The sequence below is a fragment of the Heterodontus francisci genome, chromosome 3 (genome assembly GCF_036365525.1).
Source record: "Heterodontus francisci isolate sHetFra1 chromosome 3, sHetFra1.hap1, whole genome shotgun sequence".
Classification (NCBI taxonomy): domain Eukaryota; kingdom Metazoa; phylum Chordata; class Chondrichthyes; order Heterodontiformes; family Heterodontidae; genus Heterodontus; species Heterodontus francisci.
Window position 1 is genome coordinate 43,979,038 of NC_090373.1, and position 19,607 is coordinate 43,998,644.

Genomic DNA, 19,607 nt, shown 5'->3' on the forward strand with positions numbered 1-19,607 from the left:
AATGCACCAGGGCTCCTTAGACAGCATCTTCTAAATCCGCGACCTCCACCACCTGGAAGGACAAGGGCAGCAGAAGCGTGGGAACACCGCCACCTGCAATTTTCCCTCCAAACCCTACACCATCCTGACTTGGAACTGCACATGTGAGTGGATTCTGGACCGGAGTCATGGGTCAAGTCTTGAGTGGCTAACCCTCATCATCAAGTAGCTACCCTGTCATTTGCCATGGTAAATAAAGACTTGCATTTATATCATGCCTTTCACAACCACCAGACGTCTCAAAGCACTTTACAGCCAATGAAGTACTTTTTGAAGTGTAGTCACTGCAGTAATGCAGGAAATGTGGCAGCCAGTATGTGCAGAGCGAAGTCCCACAAACAGCAATGTGATAATGACCAGATGATCTGTTTTCTTGCGATGTTGATTGAGGGATAAGTCCCTTGCTCTTCTTTGAAGTAGTGCTATGGGATCTCTTACATCCACCCAAGCAAGCAGATGGGACCTCGGTTTAACGTCTCATCCTAAAGACGGCACCTCCAACAGTGCAGTGCTCCCTCAGTACTGCACTGGAGTGTCAGCCTTGATTTTTGTGCTCAAGCCCTGGAGTGGGACCTTGTGACTCAAAGGCATGTTATGGACAGGTGGTAAGGGGTGTGGGTGGTTCCCACTGTTCACCTCCCAACTGACCACAATTGTTTAAAATGATGAATTAGTCCCTGATTGCCAAACAGACAGTGACAGGTTTTCTGTTTAAAACAGAAGATTAACTAGTTATTGAACAATATTCATTCCCCGAAATGTTCTCAATACCACTCACTCAAGCACACAGTCACTCTCACTTGCACTCTCAAGAGAAGATAAACAGAAGGCAAAGGATAAGGGTTCAGGGTGTGGTGGGTGTTTGTGGTTCACAGTAAACCTGTTGAATTTTCTAAATAGGACAGTCTCTTTTAAAGGTGCAGGCCTGGGTGTTTGTAGTCTTGAACTTGTTGAGGTGTTGTACATTTCTAGTGGTTAAGATTTCAGACTGGAGGTGACAGTCACTTTCAGTTCTCTGCTGCACCAAGTTGAAGTGTAGAATTAGTAGCAGGGCTTCTTCTTGTTTAAGCTGGATCTTTCCACAGCCCCTGGCTGGAGTGCTTTTCTATGATGTTGCTGTGGTCTCTCTCTCCCCCCAGAGGGTTACCTTTAAAAGTCACAATTCATCATATTAGCATTTCTGGTACCTGACACATCACCTTCCCCCTGTTGTGGCCAAACAATGGACCAGGATGTGGAATCCATGGTTATCCATTAACGTCTGGATGAGTATCACTCTGTTATGATGTGTCTACTTCACATCTTCTTTGCCTCAGAAGAAAACTATTCAATTCAGAAATGTCTCTTGATGGTTCCAGGATGGATGTAGTCAATACCACTTAGTCTGGAAAGTATCCTTTTGTCCTTTCAAGACAGTGAGGCAGCACATTGTCCACTTTTTAAAAGAAAAGTCAATTTCAAGATTCCACATTGAATAAAGCTTGTATCTTAAAAGTAGGAATATGATATGTCTTTACTAGGCATAACAGGCGTGAGTGCTACCAACTGAGCCACAGCTGACAGGCTGTCAGTAAAATACGGGTGGCACAACGGACTTCCACAGGATGAATGAATCGTGACTACTGCCAAGATACTGGGCATTGACCAGTATGATGTGCTGCCTGTGGTCTCACATCAGCTACACTGAGGGACTGGAATCCCTTTCCGTTCAGGAAAATGGCAAAGTAGACATGAGGCACTGACAAAGCAATGTGTGTGCAGTCAATGACACCCTGCACCATGGGGAAATTTGTAATCTGAATAAACACTGATGCTCACTCTGTCTGCTTGTCTCTGGCAAGAAGGAATGAGATGAAGCTGTTTCTCTTGGTAAAGACAGCCTCTGTGGCCTCCCTTATGCAGCAGTGTACTGCAAACCAAAACATGCTGTTTATATCTCCAGCAGCAGCCTGGAAGGAGTCAAACACATGAAAGTTCAGAGCCATAGTCACCTTGACAGCCACAGTCAATACAGTCATTGCACTGCTCTGAGGTTGCAGTTGTCACTGCAGCAGTCAGCAGATTTCAGTCACAACCTTTTTAGTGAAGCACAGACGCCTCAAGCATTGATTGGCGCTGAGGTTCAGGTAAGAGAATTGCTCCCTTAAAGACCCTCTGCAGGTATGGCCTGCTGCCTTTCTCCCCCTTCTCCTCCTCCTCTTCTAGCAGCTTGTTCTGCCCTTCGAGGCCTCTGTTCATTCTCCTAGTTATGCTCAATTTTAAGAGGAAACCCTAGTAGGCCATCCATGTCTGGAAGCAACTGGCTTCTGCCAAAACCTTTAACCCACCAAAAAAATAGGCTGTAGAGTGGAGCTCAAAATGGCAGCGCCGGTTTGAGATCAGCATTGCACATTGACTGTCATCATAATTTGCCTGCTGTGCATGTTGGCAGTGGTCAGGTGATGTGCACATAGCCCTTTACAAAGATGGTGTCTGGTGCACTTCACGTCGGAATCACAGATGTCATTTTCGAACTTTAGGAGGCCTCGTAACACCAAAAGAATAGGCACTACAGAGCCCAATTACTCTCCCATTTGTTTTCTCAGCGCAGACTCTGTTCACCAGATGAGGACAGAAAGTTATATTAAACTGCTTACAGCACATTACCTACACCTTTAGCCATTTTAAAGACCTGATTGATGTCATAGATCCATTTTTTTAAATGCAGACAAGGTCAATTTTAAACTTTAGAATCCAAGACCCTGCAATTGTCCTTGTTCTTTTCTGATACTTGTCCAATTGCATCAAAGTCCTTTCGAAGATAGGAAGGGGTTTTTCCACTTGTGTTATGCCAGTTTTGCAGCATGACGTGGACAGCTGGGTGCAGAAAGTTGTCCAATTGAATGCTGTCAAAATGCTTCCATGCACCTGATCAGCCCCATTCACATAGATGGCACATTGGGTTAGTGTTAGCACTGATGGGTTGAATTATCCATCTAATGGTTGGACAAGCAAAAAAATAACAGCTTTGCTACTGATCCAACCCTTTTCACCTTCATTAGTTTCCCTTTGGTCTTTGTTTCTGCATCCTTGACCATTGCACAACTCAGCGTTGGCTCTTCTCTGTCCTCCTACCACCAGTACCATTTTGCGCTCATATGCTACCACTTGCAATGTGGGATACATTGGGCTAGTCGGGCAGAATGGTGCTATCAAAATATAATTTGAAGCACAGCTTAAACACTGCTTCCCCTTGTGTGCCTTCAGTACATGAGCTACCCAATTGTACATGCCCAATCTGTTGTACAATACAAACTGCATTTTATTCCGGTATTAAACTGACTATACAATCTCACTTCTGCAAATGAGTAATATGATGCTACAGTACATTGGAAATAGCAGTAGTGATTTTGTTTCTGTGGTCAATTACCTGTATCTTTATGGCCAGAACAACAATCTGTGCTGGCAGGATAATAGACAAGGCATTTGTGCCTTACTGTGAAGTTGTTATGCTGTCAATGATTTATGACTGCATTCTCTCAAAGGTCTAAATATGAGAATACGAGGTGTTAATTCAATAAGCATCTTTCAAGAGTAAAGGGACAAAATTGGATATTCTCTGAAAATGGGTGTGGGAATCGCAATGCACGATTAACCTGCACCTGTTGATCGCAATGCACTTTGTTCTGCCTGTTCATTTGAATGATCGCTGCATCCAGCCTACGTTATCTGCGCTGTTCACTGGCTGGATGGATCAGCGAGGGGCCAATATCGCGAATGGCTAACCCCATTTAAAGCTTGCCTGAACCTCTTAAAGGAGAGGTGCATTGTGGGTGGAACAGATGCTGGGAGTCATGGTTGAAGAGAATCTGACCTGGGAAAGAATGAGGAATGGCACAACAAGGTAAAGAGCAGGCTCCAAGGCCTTCTGACACAGCACTGGCAGTCTTGTTGGAAGAGGTGGAAAGGAGAGATGTCCTGCATTCGCAGTGGGGACAGGAGGCCCTGCAGACATACACACAAAAGACAGAGTGAGCAGATATCTGTGGAGGTCAATGCCAGGAGCCAAGCCCAAGGAGATGAATGCAGTGCCGCAAGAAGTTCAATGAACTCACGTGAATGGTCAAGGTCAGTGAATATATCTTCAAATGCCTATCCTACCAACTGCACCAGTAGCATCAGACACTGCTCAAATCACCACACTCCCATCAATCACCTACCAACAATCTCTAACAATCATACCTAATATTCATATGCTTTACCACACACATAGCATTGTTGCAAGCCTCACCACCCCATCTCGCAGCTGGCACACATTTCCAGCTATTCAACCATGACAGCCATATCAGCCAAACAGATTTCACGATAGTCACTAACACACTTCTCTCTCTCTTGCAGAGCAAGGTGGCGCACAAACGTAAGAGCGGGAGCTAACTGGAAGGGGACAGCTGTGCCTGCATGTCCTAACCCATGGAGGAGACAGTCATTATCGGGCTGCCCATTGCTGAGGTCATGGCCAGCGGTGGGCTGAAACCATCAAAGCTGATGGTATCCTCATACTTAATCCTCCTTCTCACATCCCAGTCTTCCCTCATCTCACAACCTCTTCTGATTTACAAGCTGCAGCTGGTGTAAGCATGCACCTCTTACTTTCCTCGCATCCCCTCACCACAACCTTACCCTTGTGCCTTTTTTCCTTTCAGATACCCAAGGGGTGCAACCTGGCCAGGCAGTGGGGGAACACCAAGAGAATGATGATGAAGGTACAGTACAGTCAATTAATATCCAATGTAGACACAAGCTCAGATACTGACACTATGCGTAGGCGGGATCTGCACATGGTGAGACACTAGGCACGAGTGGACCTCAGCTAGGGCAGGGGGCAAGGATACTGCAGGTGCCATCTCACTGGGTGGCAAGATCTCCCATGAGTTTCACTGCAGAGGACTCAAATGAGGACATCAATGGGACAGCCTACAGAAAAATGCTGATGAGTGGGCACAACAAAATGCTTAGTGCATTGGGAAGCCTGCAGTCAATGTTACAGAACATAGGAAGTCCAGGACCAACTTGGCACAGGGCTTTGTGCAGAGGTTGGAGCCCATTCTTTCCTGTGTGAAAGTGGTGGCCAACTTCATTCGCACACTTGTGGACCCAACCTTGATGCGGAGTCTGATATCCATTGTCGCAGCTTCCATCGCAGCACAAGCAGCAGCCACCCAATGTCTGAGTGATGTGGTGGAAGGTCAGACTGAAGTCATGATGGCTGAAGATTACAGTGTTCAAAGGGGCCTGCATGGTGGCACGGCAGTCTAGCAATCTGTCTTTCAACAGATTACTAGGATTGTTGATGCAGTGGGCTCCATAAACCTCAGGAAGTCAGCATTTGTGCTACCACCCCTGCCACTCCACTAGTGCCCTTGCTGTTGCCTGTCTGCCAGCCAGCACAGAGTGCTGCTGCCCTTGCTGAGCTGGTGTAGTCCACAGCTGGGCTTTCAAGGCCCTGAGCTGTTCAAAGTCATCCAAGCCCATCTGCAGTTTCCTCCACTGAAAGCCAGCAGCCTTCCACCAACCATGCTGCAGCCACTGGGATAGCAGTGCGCTGAGGCCCTAGGACAGGCAAAGGTCCATGGAGGAACAGCACTACTGGAATGCCCAAGGACTTTTATATTCAATATGACATGATTTCATTTATAAATTTGGTTTGGAATGTTTATGTTGTGGTTGCTTTTATTTTTGTTTTGTGGTCAAACAGACCCTGTAATGGTTAGGAACACAGCGATTGTTGGTGAATGGGGAGTTGGGTTGGTGGTTGCTGGTATCGCAATTGGATGAGTTCTTCATGGACAGTCTGGGCAGACAGGGGCTGTCTACGTTGCTTCCTCCTCCTCCCAATGCTCCTGCTCCTCTGTTGCTCAATATATAGCTGGTGGCAAAGGTTGTCCTCTCATGATGGCGAGGTGGTGCAGCATGCAGCAGACCACCATGAATTTTGACACAAATCCTACAAGGCTCCTTCAAAGCCATCCAGGTAGTGGAAGCAGTTTCAGCATGCCAATGGTCTGCACTGTCACATTTCCCACAGCAGCATAACCTGCAAGATTGTATACATGCTGCACACGTGTGGGTTGCACATTGGAGTCATCAGCCAGATGTGTTCAGCTGTGCAAGGTTAAGGCAGGGCACTGGTGGAGTGTAGAACTCCAAAATGGCACCGCTGGTGTGAATCAGTATTGCGCATTCAGTGACATCATGATCTACCGGATCTGCATGCCTCCGGCAGATATTCACTGCAGACATGCTAATGCCTGCACCAGTATTGCTTTCAGCACTTCATGCCACATGTGTGCCTGTACACTGTGGATACCATTTTGGAGCTCTAATGGGACCTCGGTAACCCAAAAAACATCACGAGTCTGCTTAAGAATCCCATTATGCAATAGAAAATCTGCTTGGCTATTCCTGCCATGCACTGGGAGCCCATTTCATGAAAATACACACTCCCAAACTCGGCAGAAAGAAAAGATGACAGAGAAGTTATAAAAGGGAAGAGAAGCAGTGACAAAGAAAGGAGAAATACGAAAGCAGAAGAGTGCTGCAGGAAGACAAAAAAAGCAGCTAAAATAGTGCCCATATTCTCATGGGTACCATGTGCGCCTGCTGCTAACTGTGCAGTACAAAGTCTTGTGCATTGCCAGCGGCTCACTGCAATGCTGACACTTTCACCCAGCAGCTTTGACATTTTGGCCTCTCCTTTGAATCGATGAGCATTGTCACAGGAAATCTGCCAGCAGGGTCGAGACTAATCACTACCGATATCAATGCTGCCCCGTTCATTATTAAGAACATGACCGCAAAATATCCAACTCTGAAAAGAAGTTTAATTTGGCGCGCCTGTGCGGGATTGGGCTGACGTGATAATGTCGCTGATGTTGAGGAGAGGAAACCCCACCCCCTTACCCCCGGCCCGCCCCTTCCCCGGCTCAGCCCCGCCCCAGCTCCCCGATCCCGCCCCTTCACACCCGGCCCCACCCCACACTCAGAGCCTCGCCCCCTCGCCTGGTCCCGCCCCTCCACCCCGGTCCCGCCCCCTCCCCGCCGCAGGCTCCGCCCCCAGTTCCGTTCCTGACAGTTGGCAGCGCGTTCTTTTCCCAGCGGGCCGAGTGGCGCGCGTTGTCTTGCCCGCCATGTTTAAATCTATTTCAGCGTTGCAGCAGATCGGTCGGTGACGGTGAGGGTTTGATGATCGTTTTCTCCGGTAATGAACCGAGAATTAGCTAAAGTGTTCCGACGAGTGACTTTACTTTCCGTTGTTTGTCCGGGGCAGTTTATTTTTGCCGAGCCGAGCAGGACCCGGGGGCTGGTTGCTGCTGTGGGGAGTTGCACAACAGGGCTGGACCTCATCTAACTTCTATCTTGACCTTTTGGAGAGAGTAGTAGTGAAGGCAGAATGAAAGAAACAAAACAAAAACTCACTGATTCTCCTGGAGATGATTTTTCTTCTGTGGATTGTGAATCTTTTAGGCTTAGGATTCTACATGATATGAACTCGAACACAAGGCAGGCCCAATACAGGACGCTGCTTTCTTCCCCCCACTGCTACCATATTACAGAAATTATATCCTGACACTAAAAAAAGGTGCAACAGAAGGCCATATACCATCTGATATAAGTACAAGGAGTGACTTCAGAATTTGGAGGGGAGGCTGAGAGGGCATCTTATTGCTGCAATCAAGATCCCTCCGAGTATCTGCAAGTTCAGCCCTACAAAACTTTTTACCAACCACCAACCTAAGGCTGCGTATTTCCATTTCTGTAACATCGGCCGACTCTGTCCTTGTCTTAGCTCATCTGCTACTGAAACCCTCATTCATGCCTATATTACCTTGAGACTTGAAATGCACTCCTGGCTGGTCACCCATATTCCAATGTCCATAAAATTGAGGTCATCCCAAAAATCTTCTGTCTGTGCCCTGATTCTCACCAAGTACCGGTCACCCATCACCTCTGTGTTCGCTGACCTACACTGGATCCTGTTTAAGCAAAGACCTTGATTTTAAAATACTCAATTCTTGTTTCCAAATGTCTCCATGGTCTCGCCCCTTCCTATCTTTGTAATCTCTTCCAGCCCTACAACCCTTCAAGATATCTGCTCTCCTCTAATTCTGGCTTCTTGAGCATCCCCAATTTTAACTGCTTCACTGATGGTGGCTGTGCCTTCAGCTGCCTGGGCCCTAAGCTGTGGAATTCCTTCCCTAAAGCTCTCCGCCTCTCGAGTTCCCTTTCCTCTTTTACAAGACTCCTTAAAAGCTACCTCTTTGACCAAGCTTTTGGCCATCTACCCTAATATCACCTTAGATGGCTCAGTGTCGAACTTTGCTTTATAGTGCTCCCATGAAGCACCTTTGAATGTTTTGTTATGTTAAACGCACTATATAAATGTTATTATAGCCCTGTGAATAACAAGGGAACACAAGAGGAAGAGCCGAGAATGACTATATGTCACTCTTTTACATACAAGATAGTCATGGTTTGGAATGGACTGCTCCGGGAGGTGAATGATGCTGATGACGTTAAGTTGTACAGAGAGTTCAGCAGGCATTTGGCAAGAACTGTATTCTTTTGAACTATAGCACCAGTTCGTTCGACGAAAATGGCTTTTTGCGGTCCAGTATATTCCTAGAAGAAGGGATGGGCAAATAGCGATGATTAGGGACATTGTTGGTTCGTTATTTTCTATCATTATAAAAATTGAACTGATTTAACAAAGCCATTTTGATCTGTCGATTGGCATATTTCACCTTGGTGGGGAATAAGGCAGCTGACAATTAAAATCAACCTACGTCTTATCTGTTATAAGTTCTGTTTCTACCAATGCTTTGGGTAGGACATTCTATGTCCTAAAAATCATCTACAGAAAATAAGTTTCAGCCTCTCCTTTTTATTATTTTGGTGGTGATTTTAAAAGTTGCGTTATAATTTTGAACACCTCTTTCAGATTTCCCCTTGATCTTCTCGGTTCTTATGAACATATACATTTAGTTTACATGTTTTATAGATTGTGAGCCAGTGAGGATATGGGGAAAAAAACCTGTCTTTATATTGACCCAGAAGCTGAAAAAGTAATAACGGCGAGGCTGTCAGTGCTTGCTGACAGCAACTTCTGGCAGTCGCACATGTGCAATTACGCGATGAGGTACAATTGCTGTCAGTGATCTGCTTCTCCTCAGTATGTGTTGGTGCAATTTTCGTCAATGTTAAGGTCTGAACTTCAACTAATTACCCACTATTCACACACTAAAGAAAGACTTGTGCCTTGTTCAACTAGGAGTAGCAGTTTTTAATGGCACAGTGAATGGCAATTGCTGCTAAACAACTTCTTTGCCCCGGAAAACTATTTTTATAAGTGTCGTTCATTCTGTTAGAGGAAAATTAATTGTTCCAGATTTAAATTTTTTGTTTGAAGTTTGTCTTTTTCTATTTAAGTTCCTCCCTTAATCCCATATGCACGTCCCAATCTTTATTTTACTTTCTGTACAATGATTTAAATGTAATTTATACTTCCTGTTTTTTAACATCTTGCTTTCACCTTTGTAAGAATTTTTAGTTATCATTAGTTTATCAGCTTCCCTGTTGCTTGGCCTGCTCACAGATGCCACTGATCCCCTGTAGAAGGCACCGAATTCAAACTGAAGTAAAAAAAAAAGTCATCTGTGCTCGAGAACCCAGTATAACTTTGGGGGCAGCTTTTTTTTTCTCAAGGTAAACAGCAAGTGCTGTTCCTTCACTGCTGATTGCAAAATTCTGGCTAAAATTGAGCTTTATGTTAATGGGAATGCCTGAAAGTGCATTCATAATTTTAGTTTCATAGTTTTAGAGTCCATTGAATTATGTTGATAGAACAATCATTAAATTTCAAGCATGGACAAAAGCTGTTCACCCATCAAGACTGACCTTCTGATGGAATGTGGCAAAAAATATTCATCCTGCTCCAATCAACCGCTGTTGACAATTTTCAAGGGGAAACGTTTGCCTGGTTTCCGTCTTACACAGGACTCAACAGTTCTTGATGTTTTAAGTTTGACGACATTATATGTGAAAGGATCAAGGCACGGAAAATAAAACTTGGGCACTTACAACTGTTAGAAATTAAATCTATACCCTGTTTTACTTCATTGGATTTATGTTGCTTGGGGCAATTTAAATTAATTACTTATGATAGTTGTATTTGTTATGCCAGAAATAATGCTGCTTATTGGAAGTGAAGGCAAACCTTTGGGTTGAATAATTCTTTAAAGAAACTCCAATTGCAAAGAAAATACATTGTAACAGTACTGCTCCAGAACTCTTGGTGGGAAATGGAAAGTGGTTGGTAATTATTACTGATAGCCCTAATTTACATAAGATGCTCTGGACAATAGGATCTTTTGTGGATGCCAAATACAAACTGAGACATGCCCAGTGGCCACTTACTGCTGGTGCTGAAGGGACTGTGATCTGAACTTCAAAATGATGTTCCCTTGTCTTGTTGAAGTTTACATCCGATGTCCTCTCGCATTATACTTCTTCATTGTTGGTCAGAAGATAGATAAAAGTATAGCTAAACCTTTGCAAAAAATTGGAATAGCCTGCAGGATAAATGAACTCTAAACCATGTACGTTGTGCAAAAAATACTGTATCTGAAATTCCAGTATGTGATTTGAAGGTTTTCAGACATCTCTCCTGCTATTTCCTCTGTATACATCAGAAAACTGGATTGCTATTTATCATCTGAGTTTTATATTTGGTACCCAAATTAGTTCATCCCATAAGCCCTAGTCTGAAAGATACTGATAGGTCTGGTTTTGTTGACTATCTGCAATAAGTTTACAGTACAATCCTGAGTGAAGTACAACTGAACTCTTTACTCGCCAGAGGCATTGACAATGGAGTCAGCCAGGGACACATTTGCTAGCACTACTTTATTTCACGGTCTCTATAGTGCAATAATTAATCTGATCCCAAGACTGCACTGAGGACTACAGCAAAAGTAAAGAAACTTAATATTAATAGCATCTAAATTTAAGGGCAACAGTAATTTAAGTATTACAATGTCTCAGCAGAACCCGTGTTTACTTAGTAACAAGATTTTTTCTGACTTGCACAATTAGCAAATTTGTGACAAAAGTTTGCGCACCATTGGTAATTTTCCTTTGTGAGGTGACATTAAGATCAAACAATTTCCATTTGTAGTAGGTTAAACTTGTGCCAGGCTGTTCTACCTTTGGGGTACTATCCTTTCACCTCTGACGCTTGTGGCAAGGTTTCATCTACAGTCAGTGTCTTCTTTGGTAGTTATCTTCTCTTCCTACCCTTAGCTAATTTTGTATACACTGCAATTCTCTGTAGCTATTACAGTGTGCTTTCACTCTATACTTGTATCTTAAAAGCTATTAAATTATCTGTTGCAATTCACTTTACAGCCATTTATTTCTGTTTGGATTGAACACCTAACCCGTCAAAATTTCTGACTTACAAAAACGAATTATGATCTTGATATCCCATCCTTCACCAGTGTTGGCTCAGGGGCCTAGTTTTTCCCATTCATGTTCCATTTTACTCCTTTCTGTTCAAGATCTATTTTACTTCAGTGCTTTCTTTCTGAAGCCTTTTTATATCTTGACAAAGATCGTTATTTATCATCTCATGCTTTCCACTTTTTCCATTTTTTTCCAGTTGAGAGGATAATAACCCTACTCCTGTGCGCCACCTCTTTGTACCAGGATGTACGATATTTGCCCCATCACTTTATGAAGGGTCAGTCTTTCTTTCCTGGTTCTGATGAAGGATTCCTAACTAAAATATTAACATATCTTCAGATCCTGACAGAGCTACATTTAAAACAAAATATGATGCCCATATGTTGCTATGCAATCCCAAATTAATATTTTTTTTAAATGTCATCGTACAGCTAATCTTTGAGGATATTTCCAGACTGGGACAAAGAAGCCTTTCACAGATTCCCACAGAATGGCCAGTGACTACAGCAAAAAACCTATTCTCCAAGGTATTGAACAAGCTTGTCGATTGTGAAGCTAATGGTACTGTATCAGAAAACACTTCCATTGTTCCAAAGTTAACTCGAGTTGGCATTGAAATAACAGTATATTTGAATTTAGGCTGAGGTTTGTATTTTAAAGATTGCAACATGATTATTGCATTGCCTGCTTTATAAATCAGCTCAGATATTTTTACTAATCACATATAAAATGTGGTGTTGTGTATATATGCCCCTTGGATGCATCTCTTCCCAAAGTGAAAATCCATGCTGGGCTCAATATGATTGAATTTTTGACACTGGAAGTGACCATTTTATTTTTTGTAATCTGTAAAACTTGTATAATGTGTAACAAAGAATGGTGGCAATATTTTATTTAAAGTGCAAAACATTTATTCGACATGGATTGAAACAACATAATTCAAAAAGCAAAAGTTATTAAATCATCTGGCTGCAGAGGGATTATATATTTTGTTGGTGGGATTAATCTTTTTTGATTTTCAGGTATTGATTGAGGGCTGTTAGATGCTAAATATTCTCCTTGCACCTGCCTTAAAACTGTTTTTTGAGTAAACTTTTGGTCACCTGTCCACACATGTCCTTATGTGATTCAGTGTCAAATCCCAAACACTTTGGGATGTTTTGCAATGTTAAAAGTGCTATATAAATGCAAGTTGTTACACAGGGAAGGAGAATTAAGAGAATGTAAATGTAGTAGGAGAATTTTCCGTTTACAGTGCTTCCCCCATTTCTGTCGGGAAAACTGGTTTATTCCTTTCCGTTCTCTTTTGTTCAAAACGAGTGACATTTTTATACTTCGGCTTTGTAGGAGCCTTACACATAACCACCATTTTTTGTCTTTCCCCTCTCAGTCTTTCCGGCAACGCAAGTAACATGGGTGATTATAACTCCTGAGTGGCTTCATTCACTTTAATGCATACTGACATTTCAGGGTTTTCTGAAAGCTGATCTAAAGCTGCTGACCACCCCCCAAAGAGTGTTCCTTGGTGGTTCTGCTTTGGATTCCCAATATAAATCTAGTTAGTTGGATTGCATATATATGCCTGGGATATGACATTTCTCTGATCTTTCCCTCCACTCTTCCCCTTTTTTAGAACCAAACTTGCACAGAGTGCTCTAAGTTGCTATGTTAATGAGGTTTTCAAAACTTTTACTGTCTGACACAACAGAGCTCCATTTTGTTCAATATCTACAAATTACTGCATCGTAGTCAAAAGTGGTGAACCTGCTGAACATATGTAACCTCAAAGGGATGTATTGAAATGGAAGGATAAAGGAGGATAGAAGTGACTTTCATTAAGGCAGGATGAAGTGAAGATAGCATAAGAACAGAAGAAGTAGGAGCAGGAGTAGACCATACAGCCCTTCGAGCCTGCTTTGCCATTCAATATGATCATGGCTGATCTGGGGCTTCAACTCCACTTTCCCACCTGCTCCCATAATCTCTTGATTCCCTGAGAGACCAAAAATCTGTCTATCTCAGCCTTAAATGGCGCAACCATAAGCGAGTGTTTGACAACAAAGACTCCGCAAGTCAACAAAAATCCTAATGTACAGAACAGTTGTTGTCACCACACTCTACTGCAGGGAGACCTGACTGTGTATCAGCGACGCATAAGTGTGCTAGATAAATTTCATCAGCAATGTCTCCATTGCATCCTCTGGATTCAATGGGGGAACCTTCGAACAAACACTAGTGTCCTTGAAGCCGGCTCCACAAGCATTCAAGCAAAACTCCTACAAAACCAACGTTGGTAGACTGGACGCTGTGTCCGGCTGGCCAAAAACCGTCTTCCACCGGCACGCCCTGTTTTCTCAACTCTCAAATGGCCAGTGTTCCAGGAGAGGGCAAAGAAAACGCTTCAGAGACGCTCTGAAGCTCTCTTTGAAGCGCAGCAGCACGACATTGATGATTGGGAGGAGCTTGCTACCAATTGTTCAAATGGCGACAATGTGTCCACCAAGCTACATCATGCTTTGATTCCAACTGCCTTAATGATGCGCCAGAGCAGCGGCAGAGAAGGAAAGAAAAGGAAGCAAATCCTGCACTACGGATCCCACTACCTCGTGGGTCGAGAATAGGCCTGTTCAGTCACCTGAAGGCCCATGGCAAAAACTAGTGACCTTGAGTAGATGTCATCCTCGAATCGAGGGATAGCCGATGATGACGAAAACATTCTGGGGTAGAGCATTTCAAAGATTCATAACCCTTTTTTGAGTGAAGAAATTTCTCCTCATCTCAGTCCTAAGCCTCTTATCCTGAAACTATGCCCCCTTGTTCTAGATTCCCCAGCAAGGGGAAACGTCTCCGTATCGAACCTGTCAAACTCCTTCATAATCATGAATATTTCATTGAGATCATCTCCAAAGTCCAGAGAACATAAACCCAGTTTACTCAGATTTTCATCATAGGACAGCCCACTCATCCCAGGACTAATTTAGTGAATCTTCGTTGTACTGCTTCCAATCCATATATATCCTCCCTTCAATATGGAGACCAAAATTACACACAGTATGCCAGGTGTGGTCACACCAAAGCCGCTTACAAATGTAGCAAGATTTCTTTATTTTTGTATTCCAATCCCCTTGCAATAAAGGCCAACGTACCATTTGCTTTCCTAATTGCTTGCTGTACCTGCATGCTAATTTTTTGAGTTACTTGTATGAGTATATCCAAATGTCTGAGCATCAACATTTAAAAGTTTCATGTTTTTCAGAAAATATTCTGGTTTTCTATTCTTACCACCAAAATGAATAACTTGAGACTTCCCCACATTATGTTCCATTTGCCACCTTGTTGCCCACTCATTTAACCTGTATATATCTCTTTGCAGCCTCTTTGTGTCTTCGTCACAGCTTGCATTCCCACCTAGCTTTGTATCGCCAGCAAACTCAGAATCATTACTCTCTGTCTTTGTCTAAGCTGTTAATATATATTGTAAATAGCTGAGGCCCCAGCACTGATCCTTGCGGCAGTCCACTAGTCACAGCCTGCCAACTTGAAAATGCCCCATTTATCCCTACTCTCTGCTTCTTGTCTGTCAACCAATCCTCTATCCATTTTAATATATCATACCCAACTCCATGAGCCTTTAGCTTGTGTATTAACCTTTTTTGTGACACCTTATCGAATGCCTTTTGGAAATCTTAGTACACCTCATCTACTGGTTCTCCTTTATCTACCCTACCAGTTAAATCCTTAAAAAGCTCTTAATAAATTTGTCAAACAGGATTTCCATTTCTTAAAGCCGTGTTGACTTGTTCTAATCATACTAAGCTTTTCTGAGTGCATTGTTAAGAACTTCCTTAATAATAGATTCCAGCACTTTCCTGATGGCTCTGTTGTCCAGCAGGGAGGGACAAAGCACCGAAGAGCAATAGTTAGAGGGGACTCTAAAGTCAGGGGCACAGATAGGTGCTTCTGTGGACGTGAAAGAGACTCCAGGATGGTATGTTGCCTCCCTGGTGCCAGGGTAAAGGATGTCTCTGAAGGGGGAGGGTGAATAGCCAGAGGTTGTGGTACACATTGGTACTAACGACATAGGCAGGAAGAGTGACAAGGTCCTGCAGGGGGAGTTCAGGGTGTTAGGTAGTAAGTTAAAAAAACAAGACCTCTAGGGTTGTAATCTTGGGATTACTCCCTGTGCCACGTGTCAGTGAGGCTAGAAATAGGAAGATAGTGCAGCTAAACACATGGCTAAACAGCTGGTGTAGGAGGGAGGGTTTCAGATATCTGGATCATTGGGACCTCTTCAGGGACAGGTGGGACCTGTACAAGAAGGACGGGTTGCATCTAAACTGGAGGAGCACAAATATCCTGGCTGCGAGGTTTGCTAGCGTCACTCGGGAGGGTTTAAACTAGTGTGGCAGGGGGGTGGGAACCAGAGCAGTCGGACAGCAGGTGAAATAACTGAGGGGGAACTAGTGAATAAGGCCAGTAAGACTGAGAGGAAGAGCAGGCAGGGAGATATTGCTGAGCACAGCAGGACTGGTGGTCTGAAGTGCATTTGTTTCAATGCGAGAAGTATAACAGGTAAGGCAGATGAACTTAGAGCTTGGATTAGTACTTGGAACTGTGATGTTGTTATTACAGAGACTTGGTTGAGGGAAGGACAGGATTGGCAGCTAAACGTTCCGGGATTTAGATGCTTCAGAGGGGATGTAAAAGGGGTGGGGGAGTTGCATTACTGGTTAAGGAGAATATCGCAGCTGTACTGCGAGAGGACACCTCGGAGGGCTCATGCAACGAGGCAATATGGGTAGAGCTCAGGAATAGGAAGGGTGCAGTCACAATGTTGGGGGTTTACTACAGGCCTCCCAACAGCCAGCGGGAGATAGAGGAGTAGATATGTAGACAGATTTTGGAAAGATGTAAAAGCAACAGGGTTGTTGTGGTGGGTGATTTTAACTTCCCCTATATTGACTGGGACTCACTTAGTGTTAGGGGCTTGGATGGGGCAGAATTTATAAGGAGCATCCAGGAGGGCTTCTTTAAACAATATGTAGATAGTCCAACTAGGGAAGGGGCCGTAATGGACCTGGTATTGGGGAATGAGCCCGGCCAGGTGGTCGAAGTTTCAGTAGGGGAGCATTTCGGGAACAGTGACCATAATTCCGTAAGTTTTAAGGTACTTGTGGATAAGGATAAGAGTAGTCCTTGGATGAAGGTGCTAAATTGGGGGAAGGCTAATTATAACAATATTAGTCAGGAACTGAAGAATTTAGATTGGGATTTTGTTTGAGGGTAAATCAACATCTGACATGTGGGAGTCTTTCAAACGTCAGTTGATTAGAATCCAGGACTGGCATGTTCCTGTGAGGATGAAGGATAAGTTTGGTAAGTTTCGGGAACCTTGGATAACGAGGGATGTTGTGAGCCTAGTCAAAAAGAGATAGGAAGCATTCGTAAGGGCTAGAAGGCTGGGAACAGACGAAGCCCTTGAGGAATATAAAGAAAGTAGGAAGGAACTTAAGCAAGGAGTCAGGAGGGTTAAATGCAATCATGAAAAGTCATTGGCAAACAAGATTAAGGAGAATCCCAAGGTTTTTTATACATATATAAAGAGCAAGAGGGTAGCCAGGGAAAGGGTTGGCCCACTCAAGGACAGAGGAAATGGGCGAGGTACTAAATGAGTACTTTGCATCAGTATTCACCAAAGAGAAGGACTTGGTGGATGATGAGTCTAGGGAAGGGTGTGTAGATAGTCTGGGTCATGTCGATATCAAAAAGGAGGTGTTGAGCGTCTTGAAAAACGTTAAGGTAGATAAGTCTCCAGGGCCTGATGGGATCTACCCCAGAATACTGAGGGAGGCAAAGGAGGAAATTGCTGGGGCCTTGACAGAAATCTTTATATCCTCATTGGCTACAGGTGAGGTGCCAGAGGATTGGAGAATAGCCAATGTTGTTCCTTTGTTTAAGAAGGGTAGCAGGGATAATCCAGGAAATAACAGGCTGGTGAGCCTTATGTCAGTGGTAGGGAAACTATTGGAGAGGATTCTTCGGGACAGGATTTACTCCCATTTGGAAACAAATGGACTTATTAGTGAGAGGCAGCATGGTTTTGTGAAGGGGAGGTCGTGATTCACTAACTTGATCAAGTTTTTTGAGGAAGTGACGAAGATGATTGATGAAGGAAGGGCAGTGGATGTTGTCTACATGGACTTCAGTAAAGCCTTTGCCAAGGTCCATCATGGCAGACTGGTACAAAAGGTGAAGTCACACGGGATCAGAGGTGAGCTGGCAAGATGGATACAGAACTGGCTCTGTCATAGAAGACAGAGGGTAGCAGTGGAAGGGTACTTTTCTGAATAGAGCTGTGACTAGTGCTGTTCCGCAGGGATCACTGCTGGGACCTTTGCTGTTTGTCATATATGTAAATGATTTGTAAGAAAATGTAGCTGGTCTGATTAGTAAGTTTGTGGACGACACAAAGGTTGGTAGAGTTGCGGATAGTGATGAGGATTGTCAGAGGATACAGCAGGATATAGATCGGTTGGAGACTTGGGCGGAGAAATGGCAGATGGAGTTTAATCCAGACAAATGTGAGGTAATGCATTTTGGAAGGTCTAATGCAGGTTGGAAGTATACAGTAAATGGCACAACCCTTAGGAGTAATGACAGTCAGAGAGATCTGGGCGTACAGGTCCACAGATCACTGAAAGTGGCAACGCAAGTGGATAAGGTAGTCAAGAAGGCATACGGCATGCTTGCCTTCATCAGTTGGGGTATTGAGTATAAAAATTGGCAAGTCATGGTGCAGCCGTACAGAACCTTAGTTAGGCCACACTTGGAATAGTGCATACAATTTTGGTTGCCACACTACCAGAAGGATGTGGAGGCTTTGGAGAGGGTACAGAAGAGGTTTACCAGGATATTGCCTGGTCTGGAGGGTATTAGCTATGAGGAGAGATTGGATAAACTTGGATTGTTTTCACTAGAACGACGAAGGTGGAGGGGCGACATGATAGAGGTTTACAAAGTTATGAGTGGCATGGACAGAGTGAATCGTCAGAAGCTTTTTCCCAGGGTGGAAGAGTCAGTTACAGGAGGACATAGGTTTAAGGTGCGAGGGGCAAAGTTTCGAGGGGATGTGCGAGGCAAGTTTTTTTCCACAGAGGGTGGTGAGTGCCTGGAACTTGCTGCCAGGGGAGGTGGTGGAAGTAGGTACGATAGCGATGTTTAAGAGGCATCTTGACAAATACATGAATAGGATTGGAATAGAGGGATACGGACCCCGCAAGTGCAGAAGGTTTTAGTTTAGACAGGCATCATGATCGGCGCGGAGTTGGAGGGCCGAATGGCCTGTTCCTGTGCTGTACTGTTCTTTGTTCTTTGACTGATGTCAGCCTAACTGGCCTGGAAGTCCTTGTCCCTCTTCTCCTGTTTCCCTCTTCTCTTGAATAGCAGTGTTACATCTGCTAGGACCATTCCAGAATCCAAGGAATGGAAAATCAGAGCCAGTGCATCCACTATCTCTGCAGCTATCTCTTTTAGAACCCTAGGATGTAGGCCATCAGGTCATGGGGATTTGTTGGATTTTTGCCCCTTGAGTTTCTCCAGTACTTTTACTCTGCTGACCTTAATTTCCTCATTCTTGTTCGTCCCCAGATTACCTTCTTTTTCCGCTATGTAACTTGTGTTTTCTACTGTGAAGAAAGACACAAAATATTTGTTCAATGTCTCTGCCATCTCCTCATTCCTCAGGATAATTTCTCCTGTCTGTGCCTCTAGGGGAGCAATGTTTACTTTAGCTACTCTCTTGCATTTTATATACTTGTAAAAACTCTTAAAATCTGTTTTTATATTCCTGGCTAGTTTACTGTCATTATATTTTTTCCCCTTTTTATCAACTTTTCGTGGCCCTTTGCTGGTTTCTAAAACACTCCCAAGCCTCAGACTTAAAACAATTTTTTGCAACATTGTAAGCCTCTTCTTTTAATGAAATACTAACCTTAACCTCCTTAGTAAGTAGCAGATGGATCTTTCTCACTGAGTTTTTGTTTCTCAATGAAAAATATTTTTGTTGAATA

General features: G+C 43.7%; 1 protein-coding gene across 2 annotated transcripts in view; it reads left to right on the top strand.

Moving 5' to 3' along the window:
* Nucleotides 1-7,151: 7,151 nt before the first annotated feature.
* mcph1 (microcephalin 1) overlaps nucleotides 7,152-19,607 on the top strand; it is a 429,556-nt gene continuing 417,100 nt past the window's right edge. For both annotated transcript variants that reach the window (XR_010970979.1, XM_068021514.1), the window contains exons 1-2: nucleotides 7,152-7,276; nucleotides 11,970-12,065. Coding sequence is in view for 1 of the 2 variants with exons in the window: in XM_068021514.1 (XP_067877615.1) it covers nucleotides 12,029-12,065 (37 nt within the window). In the remaining variant the exon portion in view is untranslated. The remainder of the gene's footprint in view (nucleotides 7,277-11,969; nucleotides 12,066-19,607) is intronic.